Here is a 26,181-nt window from a genome sequence, read left to right as displayed (position 1 = left end):
TAGATATTAAACTCTCTCTCATGAATATAATTTTGAGAGCTGGCTTCAACAGTAAACTCTCTGTTACCATTTGACCGGCGACCAAACGTCCGGCGACCAAACGTCCGGCGACCAAACGTCCGGCGACCAAACGTCCGGCGGCCAAACGTCCGGCGACCAAACGTCCGCCGACCAAACGTCCGGCGACCAAACGTCCGGCGACCAAACGTCCGGCGACCAAACGTCCACCGACCAAAAGACCAGCAACCAAACATCCAAGCACCCCAAATTATGACTCACATTGAACCCAGAACCCCAAGAACAAAGCCATATATTTTTTTACGAGACCCTAAAGATTTTCCATAGTTTACTACAACTACAACCCCAAACAATTTCCAACAATAATAATGAATCTACACTCCAATTACAGTTCAAATCAACTAATTAGAACCTCATTGGAAATTAACTTCAATACAACATGTTTTAAACATGTTCAAATCCTATTTGGTTTTTTTTTTGCTGCCCCTACAGGTTATTGACTGCATCACACAGGGCCGCGTTCTGGACCGACCTCGTGTTTGCCCCAAGGAAGTCTACGACATCATGCTAGGCTGCTGGCAACGAGAACCACAACAACGACTCAACATCAAGGACATCCAAAAGGTCCTATTCGCCATGGGGAAGGCCACGCCCGTCTATCTAGACATCCTGGGCTAAAGACCCACTTAGTACGGGGGACTCGCCAAACCGAGTCCCCTACTGGAGGAAAAACCTACTACAATGTTCGGGAAGGACTTAAGTGCCTGCAACACTTTTGGATATAGTGGATACAACCTAAAAAAATCACAAAAAAAACAACAACAACAAAAAATTACGCACTTTTACATTTTGTTTACTCGCTGTACAGGTTCGAAGACGTTTTTTTTTTCCTCGAAAAAAAAAACATTACGATAGATGATGATAAAAAAGGGCAACAGTTTGATAAGAAGAGTTCGAATCCACAATGGCGTTTGGTTTTCGGGAATATATCTAGATATGTTACATATATTTTGTATTTATTTTATTTTTGTTTCGTTTTTTGAGTTTTTTTAGGGTTTTTTTTTTGTTGAGGTCCTGACAGGGAACGGACGCCGCCGCCGACGACCTAAACTGTCGAGACTTTTTTTCGAAAAAGGATGGAAGCCTTACTTTGCACTCTGATTGGCTGGAAAGTGATTCAGATAACGCTCAGTGACGGGAGAGAGGACCAATCAATACAAAAAAAAACTGACAAATCTATTTTAATTTAAAAAGTAAAAAACAAAAAGAGAATGTACATATTGTAAAAAATTCTGTGTCAAAAGTTATGTTAACTTATTTTCTGCCAACTTTTCTTTTCCATCCCTTTTTTCTGGACTGTGATCTACGTGGCTAACAAAGAGACAATTGGCGTCCATTAAAGCTACGAAGAAGACGCCTCCCCCTTTTCCCAAGTTCCACTAACTTGGAATACAGCGTTTTTTGTGGCCAACCCGCAAATGCGCTGTCATTTTAAGACAGGAAAAACAGCTTTTTTTTTTAAACCAACTTTGCTATTTTGGGTTGCAGATGCTTTTTCCCCCTCGCAAGGAAACTCACAGAAGAAACTTTAGACGTTAATAATTCAAGGTTCTCTTTCTTTGGCTTGTGTGCTTTCTTGCCTGGAGATAGCGGAGGCGCTCACTATCATGTTGAAGAGGAAAACCCAACACTGTCAAGAAACCGGGGCTTGATATAACTCGGAACCAGGCTAAAGTGCGTTTATGGAAAGAGGGATTGCAGTTTTAGGAGTGGAGGGATTCTTAAAACATTAATTGTCATTATAGGGAGTACTCCTGAGTTGTGTTACCACGTAATCCAGGTTTTCGCCTAAATTGGAAGTCAGTCTTAGGTCCAAATTCACGTCAAACTACCGTATTTTCACGACTATAAGGCGCACTTAAAAGTCTTACATTTTCTCCAAAATAGACAGTGTAACCCATAATACAGTGCGCCTTATATATGGAAAAAAAAAACAGAAAACCAAAAGGGTAAAAACACCACTGTCGGATATTAAAAAAAAAACGCCTGAACTGAAACAATACTGTTAAGTATGCAGATGCCATCTTAGTTTACAACATCTTCCATCATAGCTCCTCCCCCACTGAAAGATTTTATACCAAAAAAATCCAAAACATCAACAATGGCTGGCTCTAGAGGTGACTGTAAAGTAGTGAGTGCTTCATACCTGGAAGTCAATAGCAATTACCATATTTTCACGACTATAAGGCGCACTTAAGTCTTACATTTTCTCCAAAATAGACAGTGCGCCTTATAATACAGTGCGCCCATTAATACAGTGCGCCTTATATATGGAAAAATGTCCTTCATTGAGGGTGCGCCTTATAATGCGGTGCGCCTTATAGTCGTGAAAATATGGTACTGATTATTTAAAAAATAAGATGTTTTAGGTACCACTAATACAGTCATGCCAACAATATGAAACCAAAACCAACTCGTACAGACTCTCCTAACTAACGTCAGCCAATAAAACGCAGTACCCAACATAATGCGTCCTGATTGGTTACGTTAACAACATCCTAGAACCTGGTGTCCATGTATGGATATCACATTTTTGGTTATCACAAGACTATAGTGTTAAATTTTGGACTACAAGGCTACCGTATTTTGCTATTTAATATACCCCTCATTTAATATACCTAGATATATTAAACAGACAGGGGTATATTAAAGGGCAGGGGTATATTAAACGGTAGGGGTATATTAAATGGCGCTCAAATGGGAGGCTCAAAAAAAGCAAAAATCATTTAATATACCCGGGTATACTAAACGGAAAAATACAATACATCATGTAAAAAGATAATTCTTAGATAGTTTTTAGACTAATCATGTGACAATTAGCCTAAATATCAAAGAGAAAATGAAAAATGTATACTTTGCAATTGGTCTTAAGAGGTTAATGTCGTTAATTTTTGGTTTTAACCGGAAACTATTTCACTTTGACTGTCGGCAATGTAAACGCAAAAACTGTGAACGCAAAACTGTATTTGGCAAAAAGTGAGGCGTTTTTGTGTGACAGTTTACCTTTTGTCTGAACACAAAAAAATCTTTGCCAATATTCGTGAGTATAAATCATTATCGATTGTTATGGCTGGACCAGGAAGAAGAATATGTCAATTTAGTTATGTAAAACCAAAAACTCCATTTATACACTTTCCTACATTGATTGGAAATAATACAGTCACTTCCTCTAGCTAGTATTAAAGCTAACAATTTCTTTTAGCAGGCCCTATTCAATGATATTTTTTAATCATTTCTGCGGGCCAATAAAATATGAACCGCAGTCCTTTGGTTTATAAGCTAAAATTCATTTTTAGAATAGCGCGAGTCTGTCACTAGGAAATTAGCTACTTGCAAACATGAGCCATCCCACAAGGCAAACGATAACTAACTCCACTGGGACTGAACAAACCAGATAAGCACTTAATTAGTCAACTTCAGGCCGAGTTGGAAAATGTCCCCGTTTTTTTTGTTTTTTTGGTTCCCAAGGTCGTTGCTTTAGCCTGTTTCCGAAGTACGAATACTCTGTAATGGCATCCAATCCAACAAAAGTATTTTTTTCCTGCTATACTTTCTCCTAAATGCCAACCTTCAACGGGGAAAATATTTTATGTCTTACGATGTCATCAGGAAAAATGCTACTTGCCCTTTGCTTATTTTCTTTATTTCTTTTCATCATCATCATGTTACACTTGTCGTTACGTTGGTGGCCTTTGGAGTGATGACAAGTTGATGAAAAAGAGCTTCTTCTGCTTCAGTTAATCGATAAAAAAGTTATCACGGTGTGTTTTGTCACTCAGCATGTTTACATGCTCATTTTAGTCGAGCTAGCCGCTGTAAAAAATGTATTCATTAAAAATTTGTAACTGGAAAAGGTGATAATGTTAAGAAAATCTCATTTTATTCGTTAATGTATCCACTTTTAAGCAGCCAATTGATAGAAACACTTGGTAAAACTTTAATTACCGTATATCTCGCATATTAGCCGCATCCACGTATAAGACGTACTCTTAAAATTGCCTTAAAATCGTTGAATTTGACAATTTCTCTCGTATAAGCCGCCCCCCTGATTCAGAATTTTCATTTCCATGTTTATGGTTTTAATAGGGAGTACAAATGTTTTATTTTGAAGGGAAAATCTTAAGAAAAATCATGAATCAGAAGGCGCAGGTATATATTACCGTATTTTCTTGCATATTAGCCCCCTCCGCGTATAAGCCGTACTCTTAAAATTGCCTTAAAATCGTTGAATTTTGCAATTTCTCTCGTATAAGCCGCCCCCTGATCCACAATTTTCACCTCTAAATTCATGGCTTTAATAGGGAGTACAAATATGTTACTTTGAAGGAAAAATATTAAGAAAACTTGAAAACTTCTGAGATACTGTATGAACGGTAAGGACTATCTGCTGGATTGCTAGGAAGTTTGTCTGTAGTGGTCTAGTTTGTCATCCCTAGGTAAGATGGCGGCACCCTGAGTGAGCAATGGCATGTACAAGTGAGTGAGTTTTTTTCACATTTTAGGCAAGATACATGTTTTTAATGACCGTATAGGCCACATGGTCTTACATTATGGCGTTTCGTCTTTGTCACCTTGCAGTTTCGTGCATGTTAAGTCGAATTTATGCGCATATAAGCCGTACCCTCGATTCAGTCATTTTTTTGAGCGACAAAAGTGGTGTATATGCGAGAAAAAATGGTATTTTTCAAAAAGTCAATCCAAATATTTTAGTGTATTCTTAAACGGTGCTGCTTTATTTTTAAAGAGTACTTTCACATTTTAAAAAATAATTATACAATGAACATGAAGCTATATTAACATTAAAAAAGGGATAAGACCCATTAGAAGTAGCAAAACTTTTAAGGAAAACTCTAAAAACAACAATTGTGACTTTTTTAGTGAACAAATCGTATAATAAATCAGTAGAAATCATTTAATTTACTTTTAAACTTAATATATTTGAAAAATGTACCATAATATCAGTGCGAGGTTTTAAATTAACAATCAAAATTAATCATTGTTTTTCCCCATTCTTGTAAAATGTCAACTTTTTTACCGTTACTATTTCTTTTAATGAAATTTGCTCACAATTTTATTCACTGCGTCACCTCAATCAATACTACATTTTAATCTTTAATGAAATATTAGTCAACTCAGAATATAAATACCATGTTAACATACTGAGTGACGTAGTTTTTTTCGGATTTTGGTGCCACTGATGTTTGGACTTTTAAGGATTTCGAGGGAATTTTTTGGGGGATTCCAGCGTAAAGGCAGGAGGACATCTACACCCCCAAAAAAACTTTTTGTGTATTCCTTTGTAGTGACCATCAAAGACATTCTGTCACAGGTTGTGATCATTTGCAGGGTAAAATGCTTTCATTGTGATTTTTTTGGTTTATTTTAACGGACTAACAGAACAGTATTTTTAATTTTTTTGTTCCTCTCAAGTAAAGCAAAAACGTTGGCTTCTTCTGACCATGTACTCATGTTACAGAATATAAAAATGTGGTATAACAGCTGCGGTATATTAAGGTACTGGTATTCCATCATAGCTCTTTGTATTAATGTGACTCTCTCTTTAAGAAAATGTCTTAAAAACAATCAGATGAGCTCCTTTTTGACCCTCATTTTGTCATTTTGTGTCAATTACACGATGATGGTTTTTCATTTTTTCCAAAAAAAATGTTTTTTTTAAACAAAAGACGCTAAAAAATGATTGGGAAGAAAAACCAAAAAAACTTCAAATTATGGAAAAAAAAAAAAACTTCAAATTATGAAAAAAAACACTGCCACATATATTCCATCAAATAATGATATTTGCTTTTAAAAAAATGACTTGAGTCCCAATTGTCCAATAATAATTAATATATTTAATTACTTCATGTCTTCAAAAGGACCGAATTTTTGCATTAAAAAATGCGACTGGCTTTTAGGTTCCAAATGAGGAAAATGAAAAGTTACACATTGCAGTTTTAGTTTTTAATGTGAGCAGTGATTTAATTAGGCACAATGGTAGTAACTGCTTTTTAATATATTGAATAATTGTGTTTAAAAGGTATAGCTCCAAACAAAAAAACTAAATAAAAAGCCTTTTGATTTTGGTATCAGAGCCTATTTGTAATTATTGTGATGTACCGTATTTTCACGACTATAAGGCGCACTTAAAAGTCTTACATTTTCTCCAAAATAGACAGTGCGCCTTATAATCCAGTGCGCCTTATAATCCAGTGCGCCTTATATATGGAAAAAAACTGAAAACGAAAAACCACCACTGTCGGATGTTAAAAAAACAAAAACGCCTGAACTGAAACAATACTGTTAAATATCCAGATGCCATCTTAGTTTACAACATTTTCCATCATATAGCTCCTCCCCCACTGCAAGATTTTATACAAGAAAATCCAAAACATCATCAATGGCTGGCTCTAGAGGTGACTGTAAAGTAGTGAGTCCTTCATACCTGGAAGTCAATAGCAATTACCGTATTTTCACGACTATAAGGCGCACTTAAAAGTCTTACATTTTCTCCAAAATAGACAGTGCGCCCTATAATACAGTGCGCCTTATAATACAGTGCGCCTTATAATACAGTGCGCCTTATAATACAGTGCGCCTTATAATACAGTGCGCCTTATAATACAGTGCGCCTTATATATGGAAAAAATGTCATTCATCGAGGGTGCGTCTTATAATGCGGTGCGCCTTAAAGTCGTGAAAATACGGTAATTTCATCTTGAATAACTCCGTACTGCTTATACTCACAAGGATCGCGGGGGTGTTTGAGCCTACTTGGACACCCCCAATGAGATACTCAAACACATACCTAGGGCCAGTTTAATGTACAATTAGCCTAGCTTGCTTATTTTGGGATGTGGGAGGAAACCGGCATACCCGGAAAAAATGGGAGAAAATACAAACTCCACACAGGAAGGTCGAAAACCCGCAGGGAATTGAACCCTTGATCTCATAACGGTGAGGCAGACGTGCTAACCACTCAGGCTCTTTAATAGCTATGATTAAATGTTTTGTTTTAAGGATGCATTGAAAGATAAATGTGCGTACATAATTTATATTAAGTGAAAATAATCACATTTTTAATTGATGTCCTAAATTTACTCGTTAGGTTATTAAATTCAAATTAACTTGGATTAATTTGAAATTTAAGGCCCATTGCTTTTCAATTTAACTTGGAATTACCACCTAATTTTGAATGACAGGACAATTTACAATGAATCCAAATGTAAAGCATTAAATTAGAGAGCAAATAAATGAATATAAAATCTATAACTCATGAAATGTTTAGGCAGTTTTATCATTTATTTCAAGGGCGTCGTCCACTTCTGAAATTGACCTTAAAAAACTCATTTTGCAAACTGACTGAAACATTCAAGGTAACCAGCATCACTTTAACAAGCTCCCCATTGATTTTACAATATTATTTGATACAACATGGATTTCCACAAAGTACCCAATCAATTTGGAGTAGAGTTTCACCTATGATCTAGCAAGTATTCCTGGTACCTGGCAAATTGCTTAGCACGTAGCCCACTTCAACAGATATAACATAAAACTTACATAGTAAAATTAAAGCATGTTGGCTATTTGCTAATTGAGTACAATTTACTGATGGATTACTTTTTGTTACCTCCTTCACTTTCATCATTTCCTAGTTTGAAATAGGCTTATACCAAATGCGCTGGTACCCGGCCATTTCGTCCCCGGACGGTTCGTTGCCGGACATTTTGTCCCCGGAAGGTTCATCACCGGACATTTCGTCGCCTAACCTTAACCACTATCCCATAACCCTAATTCTAACCACTAACCTTAAGAATTGTCCGTCTACCAATTGTCCGTCTACCAATTGTCCGTCTACCAATTGTCCGTCTACCAATTGTCCGTCTACCAATTGTCCGTCTACCAATTGTCCGTCTACCAATTGTCCGTCTACCAATTGTCCGTCTACCAATTGTCCGTCTACCAATTGTCCGTCTACCAATTGTCCGTCTACCAATTGTCCGTCTACCAATTGTCCCTCTACCAATTGTCCCTCTACCAATTGTCCCTCTACCAATTGTCCCTCTACCAATTGTCCCTCTACCAATTGTCCCTCTACCAATTGTCCCTCTACCAATTGTCCCTCTACGAATTGTCCCTCTACGAATTGTCCCTCTACGAATTGTCCCTCTACGAATTGTCCCTCTACGAATTGTCCCTCTACGAATTGTCCCTCTACGAATTGTCCCTCTACGAATTGTCCCTCTACGAATTGTCCCTCTACGAATTGTCCCTCTACGAAATGTCCAAAGACGAATTGTTCGACTACGAAATGTCCAAAGACGAATTGTCCGACTACGAATTGTCCCTCTACGAATTGTCTGTCGACGAAACGACCGGTTACGAATGCGCTAAAGTCGAACATGCGTCTTTCGGCCTAAAATCGCTAACCTAGCTTTTATGTTAGCATTAGTAATGTAGTTAGCATTTAAAATAAGCTAGTCAAGCCATTGGTAACGCTTTGAATCAAGTTTAGTTTTTTTCTGTGGTTTTAAATCAAGGTTTGAGTTTCTAATGTTAGCATTTCCTCTGGGAATACAATAAGCTTTTACACTATACACACATGCTTTTACTTAGCTTTTATGATTTGATCAGGGTCGTTGCATTTTATTCCATGTTATTAAACGTCAAAGAGCTAAAAGTAGATGACTTCACATGTTCCTTGTTATAAATTCCAGTATGGAAGACTCGGTTGGGTGTCTCCCGAGGCTGTCAGTACTGGATCATGTGACCGAGGTCTCCATTAGCTTGAAAATGGAGACGCGCTTTGGTGGCCAGGGATTTGAGGTCACTTAGCACCGTGTTATGATACACTACTGGAATTGTTTATTGATTCACAATTACTTACTGCGCCTATGTGCGTGTGTGTGTGTGTGTACGTGCATTTGTGCGGTGGGATTTTGGTTTTGTCTCAAGTGTCCACTTTGTCGTCATGGGTGTGAACCGATGGACACAACAACACAACAAATGATTAACTTGTTGAAAACACAAAGCAACGCTTGCAGAGTTGATGAATGCTTCCCAGTTGCCCATTGGTCATGGAAAAAATGGGGATTTAAACCATTGAGTGTTTCGAATTTGGATCTGTAGTTTATGTAAGGGTGTCTAGATGGGGTTTCAGGTTTTATGTTTGAATTCTGGTATTTAAAAAAACTAAAGTTTGAATAAGAGGGTGCTTGATTTATGGCCGTGAGATCCAAATATTTTTTCTTAAAATAGCGGAAGATTGGAATCATATAAAAATTATTAAGAAACAAGAAAAATGTTTTTTTCAATGTATGTGTATGTATGTGTTTTATTTTGATAGGTCATACTGCTTTTAGGGGTTGCCAAACAATAATCATCATTTTAGGGGTTGCCAAACAATAATCATTTCAGGCAGTAAGTGTCAATCCTAAATTATTTTGAATAGACAATATATGACATTAACTGTTATATTTTATTCCTAATTCCAAAATATGACTAACTGCATATTATTCCTAATTCCAAAAATATGACATTAACTTAATATTATTCCTAATTCCAAAATATGACATTAACTGCATATTATTCCTAATTCCAAAATATGACATGAACTACATATTCCTAATTCCAAAATATGATTTTAAATGCATATTATTCCTGATTCCAAAATCATCATATTTTTAACTAATTGTGGACAGTTTAACTATGAACTGATTAGCTGTTCTTTGATAATGCTAAAGTGCTAGAACAGGGTTTCTAAACCTGGGTTAGATCGAACTAAAGTGGTCATGTCTATACATAATAACATGCAAAGCTTGACCATCAAAGTCTGCCCAATCAGTGCTATGAGGATTTTTTTTAAAAAATACAGTGTTCCCTCGCTACTTCGCGGTTCAGCTACCGCGGACTCGGAGCTTTGCGGATTTTTTTAGGAAAAAAAATACAATTATTACATTGAAACAACATATTTTACAGTTTTTTTGTTATAACATGAATTTCACTCTCTCTACCAGTATTCTATATGGTGTACTGTATACAGGGGGGTAAAAAAAAACTGTAAAAAAAATTAAAAAAATAAATAATTAAATTTAAAAAAATAAATAAAAAATTTTAAGATTTTATTAAAATTAAGCATTTTTGAAGGAGAATCCCTACTTCGCGGAAATTCACTTATTGCGGGTGGTCCCGAGGGAACACTGTACTATTTTATTTGACACTAAAGTAGGATTTGGTATCTCCAACAAGGTTAAGAACCACTGCACCAGACAATGAGATTGTTGAATAAGCAATGAGGGCAAAGTAACAGCTCTGTGGCCTGGTTTACAGCGCCTATTTTTTTTAAGTGCGCCTTATAGTCGTGAAAATACGGTACCTGCTGATTATCTGTATGCCCAGATATATGAAAAATTACAATGAAATCCAAAGTCCATCCATCAAAAAAAGCATAAATAACTAAGGACAATAATTTTTGTGAAAAATACTAAAAAAGTGTAGCACACACACAAGCATTGATTTTATTTCTGTAGTGTTTTACGGCTCATTATTACACAGCTACTACGTCACTTGAGGGCCTTCGACATAACGATTAATTTCATAAATGATGTGCGTTTGGGGGTTTCTGGTCAGGTGGGGATGGGTTAAGAGAATGAATTAGGAGGAGTGGGAGTATCGTAAAGATACCCAAATAGTAATCTGTTCTGTCGTGGGCTTGGACTGAGCAACCAATAGAAGAAGAGCTAGCGGCAACGTTCCCTCTAAGTTGCACAACAATTGCGCACTGAACATACTGCAAAGATATTAGATATATATTTTTTCTGTATCATTTTAATGTGTAATTTATTGAGTGGCAGGTGTCCAGCCAATCATTGGATAAGATGCAATCACACTACATAGCCAATCACGGCATTGACAGTACTTCCGCATGAGGCTAACGCTAACTCAGGTAACATAAATGTGTTATGGTGACTCCCCAAACCAGCGTTAAAAATAATTGTGAATCTTTAAGTTGGAATGACTGTCGATGTGTGTACAAATAGAAGTACTGAAACTAAGGGATATGTTTTGTTTTTCCAGTGCGAAAAGTCTGTTCTGAAAAACATGCGAGTTTTTCGATGGAAAAATATGGACTAAAAATGAAAGCCAGACTACCTCAAGGACAGACGTGGAAAATAAGGTAAGTCAGATCTGTGCAAATATGAGTGCCATTTATTAAGATGGTTTATGTATGTGTATTAATAATTCAATGTTATGGCTAGATCATTAATTGGTAGTATAAATATACTGTATTTTCACGACTATAAGGTGCACCACATTATAAGGCGCACCCTCAATGAATGACATTTTTCCATATATAAGGCGCACTGTATTATAAGGCACACTGTCTATTTTGGAGAAAATGTAAGACATTTAAGTGCGCCTTATAGTGGTGAAAATACGGTAATTGCTATTGACTTCCAGGTACGAAGCACTCACTACACAGTCACCTCTAGAGCCAGCCATTGTTGTTGTTTTGGATTTTTTGGTATAAAATCTTGCAGTGTGGGAGGAGCTATATAATGGAAGATGTTGTAAATTTAGACGGCATCTGCATATTTAACAGTATTGTATTTAAGTCCAGGCGTTTGTGTTTTTTTAGTATCCGACAGTGGTAGTTTTTGGTTTTCTGTTTTTTTCCATATATAAGGCACACTGGATTATAAGGCGCACTATCTATTTTGGAGAAAATGTAAGACTTTTAAGTGCGCCTTATAGTCGTGAAAATACGGTACCTGCTGATTTATCTGTATGCCCAGATATATGAAAAATTAGAGGCAACATTGTCTAACGGGACTGTATTAATGCTCTTTTAGGCACGGATAATGGAAGAAGCCTTGATAAATACCCTATCTTTGAGTTTCCCTGAACTTTCTGACACTGCTCAGTATATATAACATATATATAACATCTCAAAGCAGCTCCTTAAAACAGCAAAGTCAAAATCTTTCTTTGGTAACAATGAAAAGTCAAACTGGGATTGGAATTCAGTTAACAGTTGTGTAAGATTTGGGTCAACATTCTAGTGCAGGCTTTAGTTATGATGGCAAAAAAAAATGGCTATGCTTTTAAAAATGATGTTATGTTTCGGTTTCAGTAAAGGTCAGAATCTTATGTTTTTTTGTGTTAAGTTCAACTGCAAAATCCCAAATGGGACCTTCAGCCATGCATAGTTTGTCACAGTGTGTGCATTTCTGCTACAAAGCAGGGACGTTCTGCTCTGTTAGCCATCAGAGCGACTTTTAATCAAGTGGACATCTCCTAGACTCACAACGCATGAGTACCGTTTGACCCTCGTCACCCGGCTCTCTCTGGACGCACAACGTTCACAAACAAATGCACACACACACACTAACACTGTCATTTTTATTCATGGCTTGCTATAGAGCACTTTCCTATTACACTCTCTCCCTCTTTTTGCTATGCCGTGATTGGTCCGTCTGCATCCAGTCATGTGGTTTGGCTTCTTTTCTATTCAATTTGTAGGCTTGCCGGTTTAAAAATTTGACATGCAGTTGGCTTCCGTACGATTACAGCAATCCTATTCTCAAGTCTTAATCCTGTGAACATTTCCTGTGTGGCTGATAAAGACATTTTGAGCTCACTTTTGCCAGCCAGCGACAGGCATAAGCACCTTCTTCACCTACAGCTAAGTTTCAACAACAGCTACTTAAATGCTTACAACTGAGATGATCCGTCAAAGTACACAAACAAGCAAACCCCTGGCTTTAAATGTCCTATAAATTGAAGCAAGGCCCTAATTTACAAAACAAATTACAGTAGTGCTATCCATCCATCAAATTACCTTATTTTCACGACTATGAGGCGCACTGCATTATAAAGCGCACTCTCAATTAATGAAATTTTTTCCATATATAAGGCGCACTGTATTATAAGGCGCACTGTCTATTTTGGAGAAAATGTAAGACTTTCAAGTGCGCCTTATAGTGGTGAAAATACGGTAATTGCTATTGACTTCCAGATATGAAGCACTCACTACTTTACAGTCACCTCTAGAGCCAGCCGTTGTTGATGTTTTGGATTTTTTTGTATAAATTCTTGCAGTGGGGGAGGAGCTATATGATGGAAGATTTTGTAAACTAAGATGGCATCTGCATATTTAACAGTATTGTTTGAGTTCAGGCGTTTGTGTTTTTTTTTATATCCGACAGTGGAGGTTTTTGGTTTTCTGTTTTTTCCATATATAAGGCGCACTGGATTATAAGGCGCACTGTCTATTTGTGTGTTGACAGGCCTTTTTTCACCATGCTTACCACGTTTCCCGTCTTTTTGATTGACTACGTTTCAGCCCTTAAATTGGTCTTATGGAGTGATTTGACCTTTACCGATAGCAACCTACTTCAATGGAGCGAGATAGGAAGGGTTCTATCAATATAGTGCGTAAAGAGTGCAGCATCAATTTCCGTCAGAGCCTTTCCCAAAGACGAACGTTTTATGTTAGCATGTTGCTAAAGAGAGGATGAATTACACATGTATATGAGACGAATAGGATAATGAATACTCAATTAACATTCATTCCTGTGTTAAATGCGGGGCAATGATGTTAAACCACATGAAGTTAATTAGCACACAAGGCTAACGTGTATCCTAATTACCACCGCATGGCTAAGTACGCTAATAACCTACTAGCCGCTATGTTGCATTATTGTCTTGAGGGTGGGGCTTGATGTGAGGTCAAGGCTAGGCAAAATACAGTTTTTTTTGTGACTGACACTCATTCAAAGACCCTCTGAATAACTAAATAACTGACAAACTCACTCAAAGACCCTCTGAATAACAAAATCACTTATTACAAACTCACTGATTGACCCACCCGCCCACTGTCTCACTCATAAGTGCCAGATCAATTCCACACAGGGCCGCAGTGGGTGCAAAATTTAATTCCAATCGATTAGCAGGACACCTTTTAACCACTCTACTGTCTTTTTATATAATCAGTTGATTGCAGTCAGGTGCTGCTTATTTGGGAAAACAAAATACACATTAGTTAAACTGTGTCAAGATCATTTGGAATGAAATCCATTTGCAGAATTGGTTGAACAAATCTGGTGTAACTCATTAGTAATCACAAATCCTCCTACCGTAATTTCACGACTATAAGGCGCACCGCATTATAAGGCGCACCCTCAATGAATGACCTTTTTTCCATATATGAGGCGCACTGTATTATAAGGTGCACTGTCTATATTGGAGAAAATATAAGACTTTTAAGTGCGCTTTATAGTGGTGAAAATACGGTAATTGCTATTGACTTTCTAGGTATGAAGCACTCACTACTTTACAGTCACCTCTAGAGCCAGCCATTGTTGATGTTTTGGATTTTTTTTGTATAAAATCTTGCAGTGGGGGAGGAGCTATATGATGGAATATTTTGTAAACTAAGATGGCATCTGCATATTTAACAGTATTGTTTCAGTTCAGGTGTTTGTGTTTTTTTTTAATATCCGACAGTGGTGGTTTTTCGTGTTTGGTTTTCTGTTTTTTCCATATATAAGGCACACTGTATTATAAGGCGCACTGTCTATTTTGGAGAAAATGTAAGACTTTTAAGTGCGCCTTATAGTCGTGAAAATACGGTAATCCTAATCCATAAAACGTACCTGTAAAATTGCCTTAAAATCGTTGAATTTTACAATTTCTCTTGTATAAGCCGCCCCATGATTAACAATTTTCACCTCCATATTCCTGGTTTTAATAGGGAGTACAAATGTGTTACTTTGAATGGAAAATCTTTAGAAAAATCATCGCACGTGGTATTTCTGAGATACTGTATGAATCGAAATGTCCATCTTCTATATTGCACACCGTTGCATTGATCCTGAATTGTCTCTCCTGTCTCCTGACTATCCCATCTTCCTCGAGTGAATTGATTTAATTTCAGCACAGCAGAGAACAAATTTTACAGTCAGCAGCAATGTCTTGCAAGGTCTTATATCTGATGTTGTACTTCTACGATTTTCAGGTGGTCTTTTTAGGTGTTTGGGAAGCTGTTGGCACAAACTCCCAATAGTTGATGCTTCTATCAGAATGTTGCATGGCAAATGTTACTGTCAGTATGCCTTGAACTAACTGTATGCTGTACTGCTCTCAGTGGTGCCTCGAAAACCAGTCTTCATAGCTGCAGTAGAGAGTGTTCAAAAGAGCATATAGTCCATCTGTTCTTTCTTTGTTGAGAGCATTCGCTTAGAAACTTTGTTTCACCTAGCAAGCTATTGTTGGAGTGCCTCAGATTCACTGCAAGCAAATATATTCTTCCAGGAGGCCTATCGGATCTTGCCAATGAGCCAATGTGAGTTATAACCGATTTAGATTGTTTTGGGATGAGGAATGTTGGCTATTGGGTTTATTCTGTAATACTATTATATATACCGTATTTTCACGACTATAAGGTGCACCGCATTATAAGGCGCACCCTCAATGAATGACATTTTATTTATATATAAGGCGTACTGTATTATAAGGCGCACTGTATTATAAGGCGCACTGTCTATTTTGGAGAAAATTTCAGACTTTTAAGTGCGCCTTATAGTGGTGAAAATACGGTAATTGCTATTGACTTCCAGCTATGAAGCACTCTCTACTTTACAGTCACTTCTAGAGCCAGCCATTGTTGATGTTTTGGATTTTTTCGTGTAAAATCTTGCAGTGGGGGAAGAGCTATATGATGGAAGATGTTGAAAACTAAGATGGCATCTGTATATTTAACAGTATTGTTTCAGTTCAGGTATTTGTGTTTTTTTAATATCCGACAGCGGTGGTTTTTCGTTTTTGGTTTTCTGTTTTTTCCCATATATAAGGTGCACTGTATTATAAGGCGCACTGTGTTATAAGGCACACTGTATTTTAGGGCGCACTGTCTGTTTTGGAGAAAATGTAAGACTTTTAAGTGCGCCTTTTAGTCGTGAAAATACGGTAATTATTAATGAACCTATCATTGGCAATGAAGATAGTAGCATGAGTCTAACGTCGATTCAGGTCCGATTGTTGTTCTCCACTTCGTCTTTGGCCATGTTTTAGCTTGGACTTAGGACATTACCACACAAAGATCCAACTCTGCCTCCTGCTGCTACTGTGAGATGCAGTGCAGTCAGTCAGCGGTTGAAACCTCACACAACCGGCTCCTATTTTCACTCCAGGGGGATAGCTAGCGGCGATAGCTGAAGGCAGAGTAGCAAAAAAAAAAAAAAAAAACGAAGAAACATGCACGAACTGCAAATGCATCTTACCACTGCAGTGCTCCACTGGACATTTCCTTTTGATCGCATTTGGTCTATGACAACAACCTTCCAGATGACTGACTATGTTTCTAACTGACACCCACAGACAGACCAGTCATTTGACACATTGCCTAATTAAGTTATTCCGTCATACACTTAATGGTTAATTTACTGAGACTATTATTTTCCTATCAACTTCTTTATCATGCAGAGGCGAAAGCTTCTGCCCAATTTGTCATCTCTGATGCAAGGGCGAGGCAGGAACCGCACCCGAGAAACTGAAATAGCATTCCCTTTTGGTTCACCCAGACGTGGCTGATGAAATCTTTTCATTGATGTTGGAATATCATAACACCCTTTTGCTTTTTATGAAGTTGGCAGGTAATAATTTGCTGTTTTCCCTCTCTAGGATTTAAACAATTCTCAAGTAATCGTGTCTGTCACACACTTTTGAAAAAATACCCCAAGGATGGCGATGAGCAGATTTTCACACCGTATTTCTTGTCTTAAGTTCGCCTCTTTTGAAGGAATAGTAGAATTGTCGTTCACTAGGTTATGTGTTTGATTCCCCGCCCTGGTGGCCTTGAATAAGTATTCTTGATAAGATATGGAACTCGGTTGTCTGGGCTTGGTGTAGAGGTGCTGCTCCTCTGCATCGAGAGGAGCCAGATGAGTTGGCTCGGGAATTAGAGTAGGATGCCTACTGGACTACTTTCTAAATGAGGTGTTCTGGGCACGGTCCAAGCTCCAGCTATCCTCATGACCCGATGCTCGGATCTTTGGTCGCCGGTCTTTTGGTCGTCGGTCTTTTGGTCGCCGGTCTTTTGGTCGCCGGTCTTTTGGTCGTCGGTCTTTTGGTCGCCGGTCTTTTGGTCGCCGGTCTTTTGGTCGCCGGTCTTTTGGTCGCCGGTCTTTTGGTCGCCGATCTTTTGGTCGCCGGTCTTTTGGTCGCCGGTCTTTTGGTCGCCGGTCTTTTGGTCGCCGGTCTTTTGGTCCCTTTTGGTTACCAGTCTTTTGGTCGCCGGTCAAATGGTGACAGAGAGTTTACTGTTGAAACCAGCTCTCAAAATTATAATAATATATAAATGAGAGAGAGTTTAATATCTAAGTAAAGTTTAATATTTAATTAAAGTTTAATATCTAAGTCAAGTTTAATTTCGAAGTAAAGTTTAATTTCAAAGTAAAGTTTAATATCTAAGTAAAGTTTAATATCTAAGTAAAGTTTAATATCTAACTTCTGTTTAATATCTAAGTACTGTTGAAAACAGTAAACATTTAGATATTAAACTCTCTCATGAATATAATTTTGAGAGCTGGTTTCAACATAACTTAGATATTAAACAGAACTTAGATATTAAACAGTACTTAGATATTAAACATCTCTTGTAGATATTAAACTTCTCTCTTAGATATTAAACTTCTCTCGTGGATATTAAACTTCTCTCGAAAATATTAAACTTCTCTCATATATATTAAACTTCTCTCATATATATTAAACTTCTCTTGTAGATATTAAACTTCTCTCTTAGATATTAAACTCTCTCTTATGAATATAATTTTGAGAACTGGTTTCAACAGTAAACTCACCACAAGACCGGCGACCAAAAGACCGGCAACCAAAAGTCCAGTCACATCATGACCCTTATATCTTTGCGTTAGTCAGTGCAAAATTAAGGGAAACACAATGGGTCCAAAACAACCCAGTGCAATGAAGGGTAGTGCGAAGAAAATGTGTGTGATGACAATCAATATTTAGCACGAAATAATGGAAAAACATGAGAGGTATATGCATGACTGAGCTCATAACCACTAGTTATTTGTTACTCTGTTAGTAGATATTGAATTAGAGCCAATAAAAATGTTTGTTCCATTGTAATAGTGGTTTTGGGTGTTTTCTTTCAGAGGGTCGGAACAAATTCTATTAACCACATTTTAGTACTATTAAACCACTAGTTATTTGTTACTTTCTTAATGGATGGCAAATTAGAACAAATACAAATGTTTTTCCAATCCAATATCTTGTTTTGGGTGTGTTTTTTCAGAGGGTTGGAACGAATTAACTTATTTAGTTTATTTCTACGGGAAACGTTGATTTTTGATACTAATAACTCAACATACAAGCTCAGTCCCAGAACTTATTAAGCTCATATCTCAAGGTATGCCTGTCGTATCAAAGCAGTTCAGTGACTGACGTCAAGATGTCCCTACGAAGAATGCCGCCAGATGTTGATGTGATTGAATAGGACACGCTTCTATAAATAAACTCGTCTCTTTTATTTCACCCACTTGTCCTCCTCGTCTGTGAGCTTGTGATAAGTGGGCACCGACTCTTTTTGTGAATTCTCCTTAAACATCTAAGCGTGAGACAATTTGGTCATCGAGATATCGTCAACTGCCATTTATCACAAAATCCCATCATGGCAAAACATGGTTCTTTACTGGTAAAAAAAATTCTCAAGTGCCACTATCTACTTTCACGCTGTTTTTAAGTCCCCCTCCACAAGGAGTTCCGTCAATTGGGGGCCAGACTCTTTATTTTCTGACCTTTTTATTTCTCTTGACAGCCATGGTTCTGTCCTTTTGCTGTGAGTATGTTAGTTCCTCCGAGGTACAGATGAAAGATTCACACGCGAGTATAGAAGCCAGAAAGGGAAGTGGGAAAATCTCCACCAGAGGAAGTTAATTAGAATGTGTCGTTCCCAGGCCGTCGCTCTGCACTTGACATTTCATCTCGCTTTTTTTGCAGACAAATTTGCTCGACAGAGAGAGTAAGAGCTTGTGTGAGAAAAGAGTGAAAGGAAGTGCTTGACCTTGCCAAGGCGTGCTGATGCATCACTACCGAAGGCCCGCATTGGTCTGCTTGTCTGCGATAACGTTTGACGTAAAACAGGGGCAGACTATCCCGCAAGTTTTTTTTTTCCTAGTTGCGCTAATCTAAAAAAATGGTTTATTCAAAACAATCTTCATGTATGGAGTTAGTGAGTGTGTATAAGTGATAGGTTCACCAATAATGACCCTTCTTTGTAATTATTAATAACTGCAGGCAGACATCTTATTCAATTATTGACATTTGATTAAATAGATTGGATCACAGATAAGAACCTTAAGGGAGGATGTCTTCAAAAGTATCCTCTCGAACAGTATTTTGCGTACGGCTTTAAGGCATTTGGATAAAAACAATCACGCCTTCATTTGACCTAACAATCATTAAACAATTACATAAAGAAGCCCAAAGTGTGTCACGACTGTTATGGAAGTGGCAGATATCCTGAGTATTGGCCAATACTGGGTGAGATGTAGCATAAACAATCCTTGGATAAAAAGTCCACGTGAGAGTGGACCAGGTGGCTGTCTATGACCTCGAGCCGAACAATAGAAAGAATGATTTAATGATTTAACGAAGAAATGAATTGCTACAAATATATGTAAAATAGTAATACAGAATAAACCCAACAATAAGAAAGGCAATTGGTGGGAAAACTAAGGAAGTATTTCTAGGCAATGAAGCTAGTTGTTCCATGTTAGTTCAGGTTTATGAGTAGAGTAAGTGAGGGGTGGGTGTACAAGGCAGCCAAGCTGTAAAAAAATGAAACTGGCACATAGGGACATGGAGTAAGGCTTGTGTTTTCGAGGTAATAGAGCAAAAAGATTTTGTATTAGCTTGAGTATTAGTGGAAACTCTTGTAATATTGAATCAAAATGCATGGACTACTATACCAACCAAGACAGTTATTTTGTGCTTTTAAACTTGGTGTTAGAGGTGCTCGGACGTTTGGTCGCTGGTCTTTTGGTCACTGGTCAAATGATGGAGTTTACTGTTGAAGCCAGCTCTCAAAATTATATTTATGAGAGAGAGTTTAATATCTAAGAGAGAGAGTTTAATATCTAAGTACTGTTTAATATCTAAGTACTGTTTAATATCTAAGTACTGTTTAATATCTAAGTACTGTTTCATATCTAAATACTGTTTAATATCTAAGTACTGTTTAATATCTAAGTACTGTTTAATATCTAAGTACTGTTTAATATCTAGGTACTGTTCAATATCTAAGAACTGTTTAATATCTAAGTACTGTTTAATATCTAGGTACTGTTCAATATCTAAGAACTGTTTAATATCTAAGTATTATATAATATCTTTTATTTACTGCCCGCCATATTATTGCTGCTGCGCAGAGAAGACGAGAGTGCTCTTGATAGTTTGTTTCTGAATACTCTCAAGATTCTATCATTTAATTAGTGTGTACAAATTTTGATGGTGGGACTTTAATCACCACTTACCTTGTTGGCTCCTTGGGATGGTGGGAGCTCTATGCACTATGTTATGTTTGTATTATACTTTCAACTGACCCAACCGTTATACCCTTCATAGGCTAGGACCCGGGTTTATTATTTATTTGTAGTGCTGGTGTTGATGATGTACTTACAAGTATTTTGCAAAATGAAGTGGTGGTCTATCTCGAAATATTGATGGAGCAATCCAGCCATTGGTGAATGAGAGCAGGATGAATGCTAAAAAAAAGGTAGTTAAAATATGGTTTCATCATAAAGGTAGCATAGTTAACAAAATCAACATGAGGCGGTCGATCAAGTATTTGTTTTATTTTTGTGACTATTTTTATCGTATGCTTTTTTTTGTAAGAAAATCGTGTAGAATTACGTAGACAAATATTTTTGTAACTCTTTTTTCTAAATCTGCAATATTAAAAATATATTTTTGTACTCCTGTGATTGAGTAAGATTCCTAATTCCTAAAAAGAACCATAAACCACTAAAAATGAACCAATTGAAAGAACCATTCATGAATTTTACGACGCAGACGGGGAGCAGACACTTACATAATCCTAGTAATATAAGAGTTCTGTTGACCGTCGATGCGATACCGTAGTGACGCAGCAGGGGGGTGTGGACAATCTCACGGCATTCGTCATCTAGTGACCATCCAATCATGAATTTTACGACGCAGACGGGGCGCAGACTTACAGAATCCTGCCTAGCAACGACATCCGGTCAAATAATCCGTCAAACAGATTGAAAACAAAAATATTTGTATGATTAGTAGTATTTTTTTTCCATGTACAAATTTATTTCTAATTGTCACAAACCAGAAAAAGGAACGTCTATTTTGAGATTGTTTTTTTACATGGAAAGAAAACAACAATGTCTGGAATAAATGAGGAAAAGTTGAGAACATTTGTCGCAGGATAAGATGATCAATCAGGACAAAAAACAAAACAATGTGTGTGTGTATGTATGCATGTTGGTGTGTATTGTTTACGGTGGCCATCTGGCTGTGTGTCATGAAAAATTGGAGAATGCAGACTGTATTATTGGACAGTGGTGCCGGCCTGGGGTCTTGCGATGCCGCCTAGATGATGGATCTTTTTAATGCCGACTTTACGGTCGGCCGAGGATTTCTCACTGTCAGAGTGCTTAAAGGCAAAACTGAACCATTGGGGAAGAGTCAAACGACCCTTCAAGAAAACCAACGCTTTTTGCCCCCAGAGCTCAAATTGTGGCAAGACGCTTCACTGTCCTCACATCTTTCTTGTTTTTTTATTATTTCTTTCAAATGCTTAACTCTATTTTCTCCTGGTTGGAAAAATACATCACCGGGGGGTGGGGAGAAGAGAAGAGTGAGAGGATGGAGACTCACTAGGAGACACCTTGCTTTCTCTCAATCGTCGGTTATGTTTAGTGCTTAGATGCATCTATCTGAGTTTTTATTCTGAGTTTATCACAAAGTTTTGCTTTGCGATTGACGGCAAGAATATATCTGGAATTACCGTATGTTTTTGCATAGTATACAGATAGGCCGTACTAAAAAAAATACCTTAAAATCGTTTAATTTTAGAATTTCTCGCATATAAGCCGCCCCCTGATTCACAATTTTCAGCTCTTTTTATATAATTAGTTGATTGCAGTCAGGTGCTGCTTATTTGATTAAAAAAATAAACATTGGCTAAACTGTGTCAGATTGCTTAGAATTAAATCTATTTGCAGAATTGGTTAACCAACTCTGGTTTAACTCATTAGTAAACTAAGACAATTCTAATCCTAATCCATAAAACGTACCCGTAAAATTGCCTTAAAATTGTTGAATTTTAGAATTTCTCGCATATAAGCCGCCCCCTGATTCACAATTTTCACCTCCATATTTATGTTTTTGTTAGGGAGTACAAATGTGTTACTTTGAAGGGAAAATCTTGAGAAAAATCATCGCACATGGTATTTCTGAGATACTGTATATCGATTGCTGGATTGTACTTTCCGAAAGGATGTTGCCTGCAGGTACACAAATTCAAAATGTAAGTCATGTGAGCAGTACAATCAGGAAGTGTGTCCTTAGCGGTCTGGTTAGTCATCCTTAGAAGTGAGTTTTTTCATTTCCCTGCGATTGGATGGCAACCATTCAAGGTGTTAGTTCGGATCGGCTCCAGCGCCTTCTGGCAAATAGCCCTGTGTCTTTTATACCTAGATTTTTAGAGGCTGATGAGACTTATGTCTTCAGCTGCATTATCGAAACTATTGAATAGTTAATACTGAAATGTTGATATATTACTGTATTTTGCTGTTTAATATACCCGGGTATATTAAATGATTTTCGCTTTTTTGAGCCCCCCGTTTGTGCGCCATTTAATATACCCCTGCCGTTTAATATACCCGGGTACATTAAATGATTTTTGCTTTATTGGAGCCTGCTGTTTGTGCGCCATTTAATATACCCCTGCTGTTTAATATATCCAAGTATATTAACCGGCAACTCAGCTTTTTTGGCAAGATTTATATGGTGTTCATGGGTGTATAATTATAGATTCTTAAGTTCATTAAAATTCCAAGTCAGACTTTATTCAGCAGTAAGTAGTTTTAGTCTGTAAAACATTGATACAAACCTGTCACAGCATAAAGAGTGCGTGGTGAATCGTACCTTCCCGTTTGTGTGCCATTTAATATACCCCTACCGTTTAATATACCCAGGTATATTAAATGTGGGGGTATATTAAACAGTAGATTACAAAATACTAAGACTGAATTTTATTTTTCCACCAGAAATGTGGTAAATTTCATTTTCAGTGGGTATTTTTTTGAATCAACCTGTTGTTAACTCATTGTTTTTCATTGACTGTACCATAGGAAGTGGGAGGACTGGCAAAAATGCCTCCCTCCCAGTTCAAATAGATTGGACATTAACAAGTTGTAAACAAACTAATTTAAAAAGAAACTGTTGTACAATTAATTTACTACTCCAAGGTTAATTATTAAGCTCTAAATATTATTTTCATTGTTCAGTTGAGCATCGTCGTTAGCATTCATTTGCTAGCCAACATTTGCTAATACTTACCATAGTGAAAATAGGCCTGAAGCCAATTCCACCATTACTCCATCTTTAGAGTGCGATTTTCCAGTTTAAAAGGAAAAAAGTCCTGATTCCTATTTAAAATGGAAGACTTAAACGGTAAGGTAACGTCATATGCGAGTGTTCTTTACACGTTTCTTTCTTATCTTAAGTGTCTAAGCGACAGAGCTCGAGTACAATTCATGTTCACTTTAGAAAAGGGGTGTAATAATAAGCTACTTAGCCACGCAACGCTTGGACTCTCTGGACTCACTGAGTGATCATGTGGACAAAATGGGGTGGGGGGGGGATTGTAGGGGGGGCGGCGATGAGAAAGCCAAGCCATGCATTGGAGATAAGAATGTATTAGAAAAGAAAAATGATAAGCTGTGGGAAGAAGAGCCCAGGGTTGATGGCGTTCCGGAGAGCTCGCTGGAGAAGAAGAGGATTTTTTTTTTTTTTTAAGGGTTCATTTCAATTTAAAGGATGGGAGTTAGAAGATTTTGTTTTTTTGTTATTTATTGAATATTTATGTAACATTAATTTTTGATCATTTGGTGTCAAAGTGGTGGTCAGTGGGCCAAATCTGGCCCGCTGCATCATTTTGTGTGGCCCGGAAAAGTAAATCATGAGTGCTGACTTTGTGTTTTAGGATCAAATTAAAATGAAGAGTATAGATGTAGATTAAATTTCCTGATTTTTCACATTTTAAATCAATAATTGTCATTTTTAATCCATGTTTTTAGTTCAAAAATCATTTTGTAAAATCTAAAAATATATTTTAAAAAGATAAAATCAACATTGTTTTAGATCTATAAAAAATGAATATTCAGGGCTTTTAATCTAGTTCTTTTAATCCATTTATTTTAAAAAATCTAAATATTATATCTAAAATGGCCCACGTGAAATCAAACTTATTTATTTAATTTATTTCATACTTAAATTAGCTAAATAAATGGATTAAACAGTTAAATTGACCTAAATATGTATGGTGCTTTTAACCTATTCTCACTGAGAAAATTTCAAATTATAATGCAAACAAAATATTAATTACACAGCAATGGACGAGTGACCTGGCCTCGCAGTTCTGGGGTTGTGGGTTCCATCCCAGGTCATCCTCACTGACCCACATCCCAAAAACATGCATGCTAAGCTAATTGTCCTTTATATTGTTACTATTATTACAAGGAGCGTGAATGGTTGTCCATCACCTCGTGCCCTGTGATTGGCCTAGTACTCGAGGTCAGGCTCCATCACCCCCCGCGACCGTTTTGAGGATAATTGATTCAGAAAATGGATGAATCATATAACTTGTCATAAGCACTTGCCGCTTACTAGCTTAGCATTTAGCATTCACAATGTACCCGTTGAAATAGTAATAATATATGTACTGTAGTATTTTACATTGTAGCGATCAGCCACTCGAAACTAGCGCTAGCTTGATGCTAACCCTAACCTTATCCCTAACCCTAACCCTATTCCAATCGAGAATATTTACAACATCATAGTTACTACTACCTTCATAACCACAGTTTAGCTAAATAATATAATAGAACATAATAGTATAGTATTGAAACGTAATAACATGCTTTGCTTACCAGAGCTCTTGATGAGTACTAACTCGACGATTGCAGTTGTATATAAAAGCGCACTTCTTTGACCTATAAAACATCGAAAAGAGACATTTATATAGATTAGATAAACATTGTTTTATATGATTATTGTGTTATATTTCGTACCAAAAGTCGCTGTGCTCGTCCACGTTGGTCACAGGTGCGTTCACTAAATGCAGGCATAGTTGATGAGTTATGAGCGATGTTAATTGTTGCCAGCAGAGGGCATCGTTTTCCTCAAAATCAAAAACGCCAAAACACAGCAATTTCATAACAAATCTTTGAAGCGCAACTCTTATTAAAGAATAACTCAAAGCAGTAAATTTTAATTTGAAGCATTTTTTTTCCAAATAAATTACTTGATTTAATCAATTAATCATTACAGCTCTCGTTCCCATTGAAAGGCTGCATCCAGAAATGTCAAATTAATCTTCTATTTCCAAAAAAACTTCATAAAATATGGATATTTCACTCACAACGTTCATTAACATAAAAACTCAAAAGTTTTAGACAGCATTTTATGGAATCATAATGAATTATTTTCAGCTCCGGCGCCCCCACTACCCCATCATGATAAGCTATGCTTGTCCAGGGACTGTTTCAAACAATCTCGACAAAAAGGGGGCCGACGACGATTACGAGTTGGGGCTCACAATTAATTAGGCCGTCGTTTGTTGGAGGAAAAAAAATGAACTTAAAAGGAAATAATTGTCTTAGATAAATGTCTTTCATCTGTTTTCCCTACAGCCATTTGCTTGTCTATCATTAGCAGCCAGTTCTGACAAGTTCGTGCCTTGCAACTTGAAAAACGAACTCCTCTTGGGTTCCTCCTGCTACTTTAATATGCAACAAATTTGGTTAACGTATTTTCACGACTATAAGG

General features: G+C 37.1%; 1 protein-coding gene and 1 long non-coding RNA gene across 3 annotated transcripts in view; one reads left to right on the top strand and one right to left on the bottom strand.

Moving 5' to 3' along the window:
• ntrk3b (neurotrophic tyrosine kinase, receptor, type 3b) overlaps window positions 1–2,648 on the top strand; it is a 215,247-nt gene extending 212,599 nt beyond the window's left edge. For both annotated transcript variants that reach the window (XM_077713645.1, XM_077713644.1), the window contains one exon: window positions 511–2,648. In XM_077713645.1, coding sequence (XP_077569771.1) covers window positions 511–696 — 186 coding nt within the window. In that variant the 3' untranslated portion in view covers window positions 697–2,648. The remainder of the gene's footprint in view (window positions 1–510) is intronic.
• LOC144194524 (uncharacterized) overlaps window positions 1–25,485 on the bottom strand; it is a 75,071-nt gene extending 49,586 nt beyond the window's left edge. The window contains exons 1-3 of the long non-coding RNA XR_013325908.1: window positions 25,425–25,485; window positions 25,284–25,346; window positions 20,777–20,861 (exon numbers count right to left, since the gene is read on the bottom strand). This is a non-coding gene — a long non-coding RNA (uncharacterized LOC144194524). The remainder of the gene's footprint in view (window positions 1–20,776; window positions 20,862–25,283; window positions 25,347–25,424) is intronic.
• Between the last annotated feature and the right edge of the window lie 696 nt (window positions 25,486–26,181).

The sequence above is a fragment of the Stigmatopora nigra genome, chromosome 3, assembly GCF_051989575.1.
Source record: "Stigmatopora nigra isolate UIUO_SnigA chromosome 3, RoL_Snig_1.1, whole genome shotgun sequence".
Lineage (NCBI taxonomy): Eukaryota > Metazoa > Chordata > Actinopteri > Syngnathiformes > Syngnathidae > Stigmatopora > Stigmatopora nigra.
This window is presented reverse-complemented; position numbering and strand designations above follow the sequence as displayed.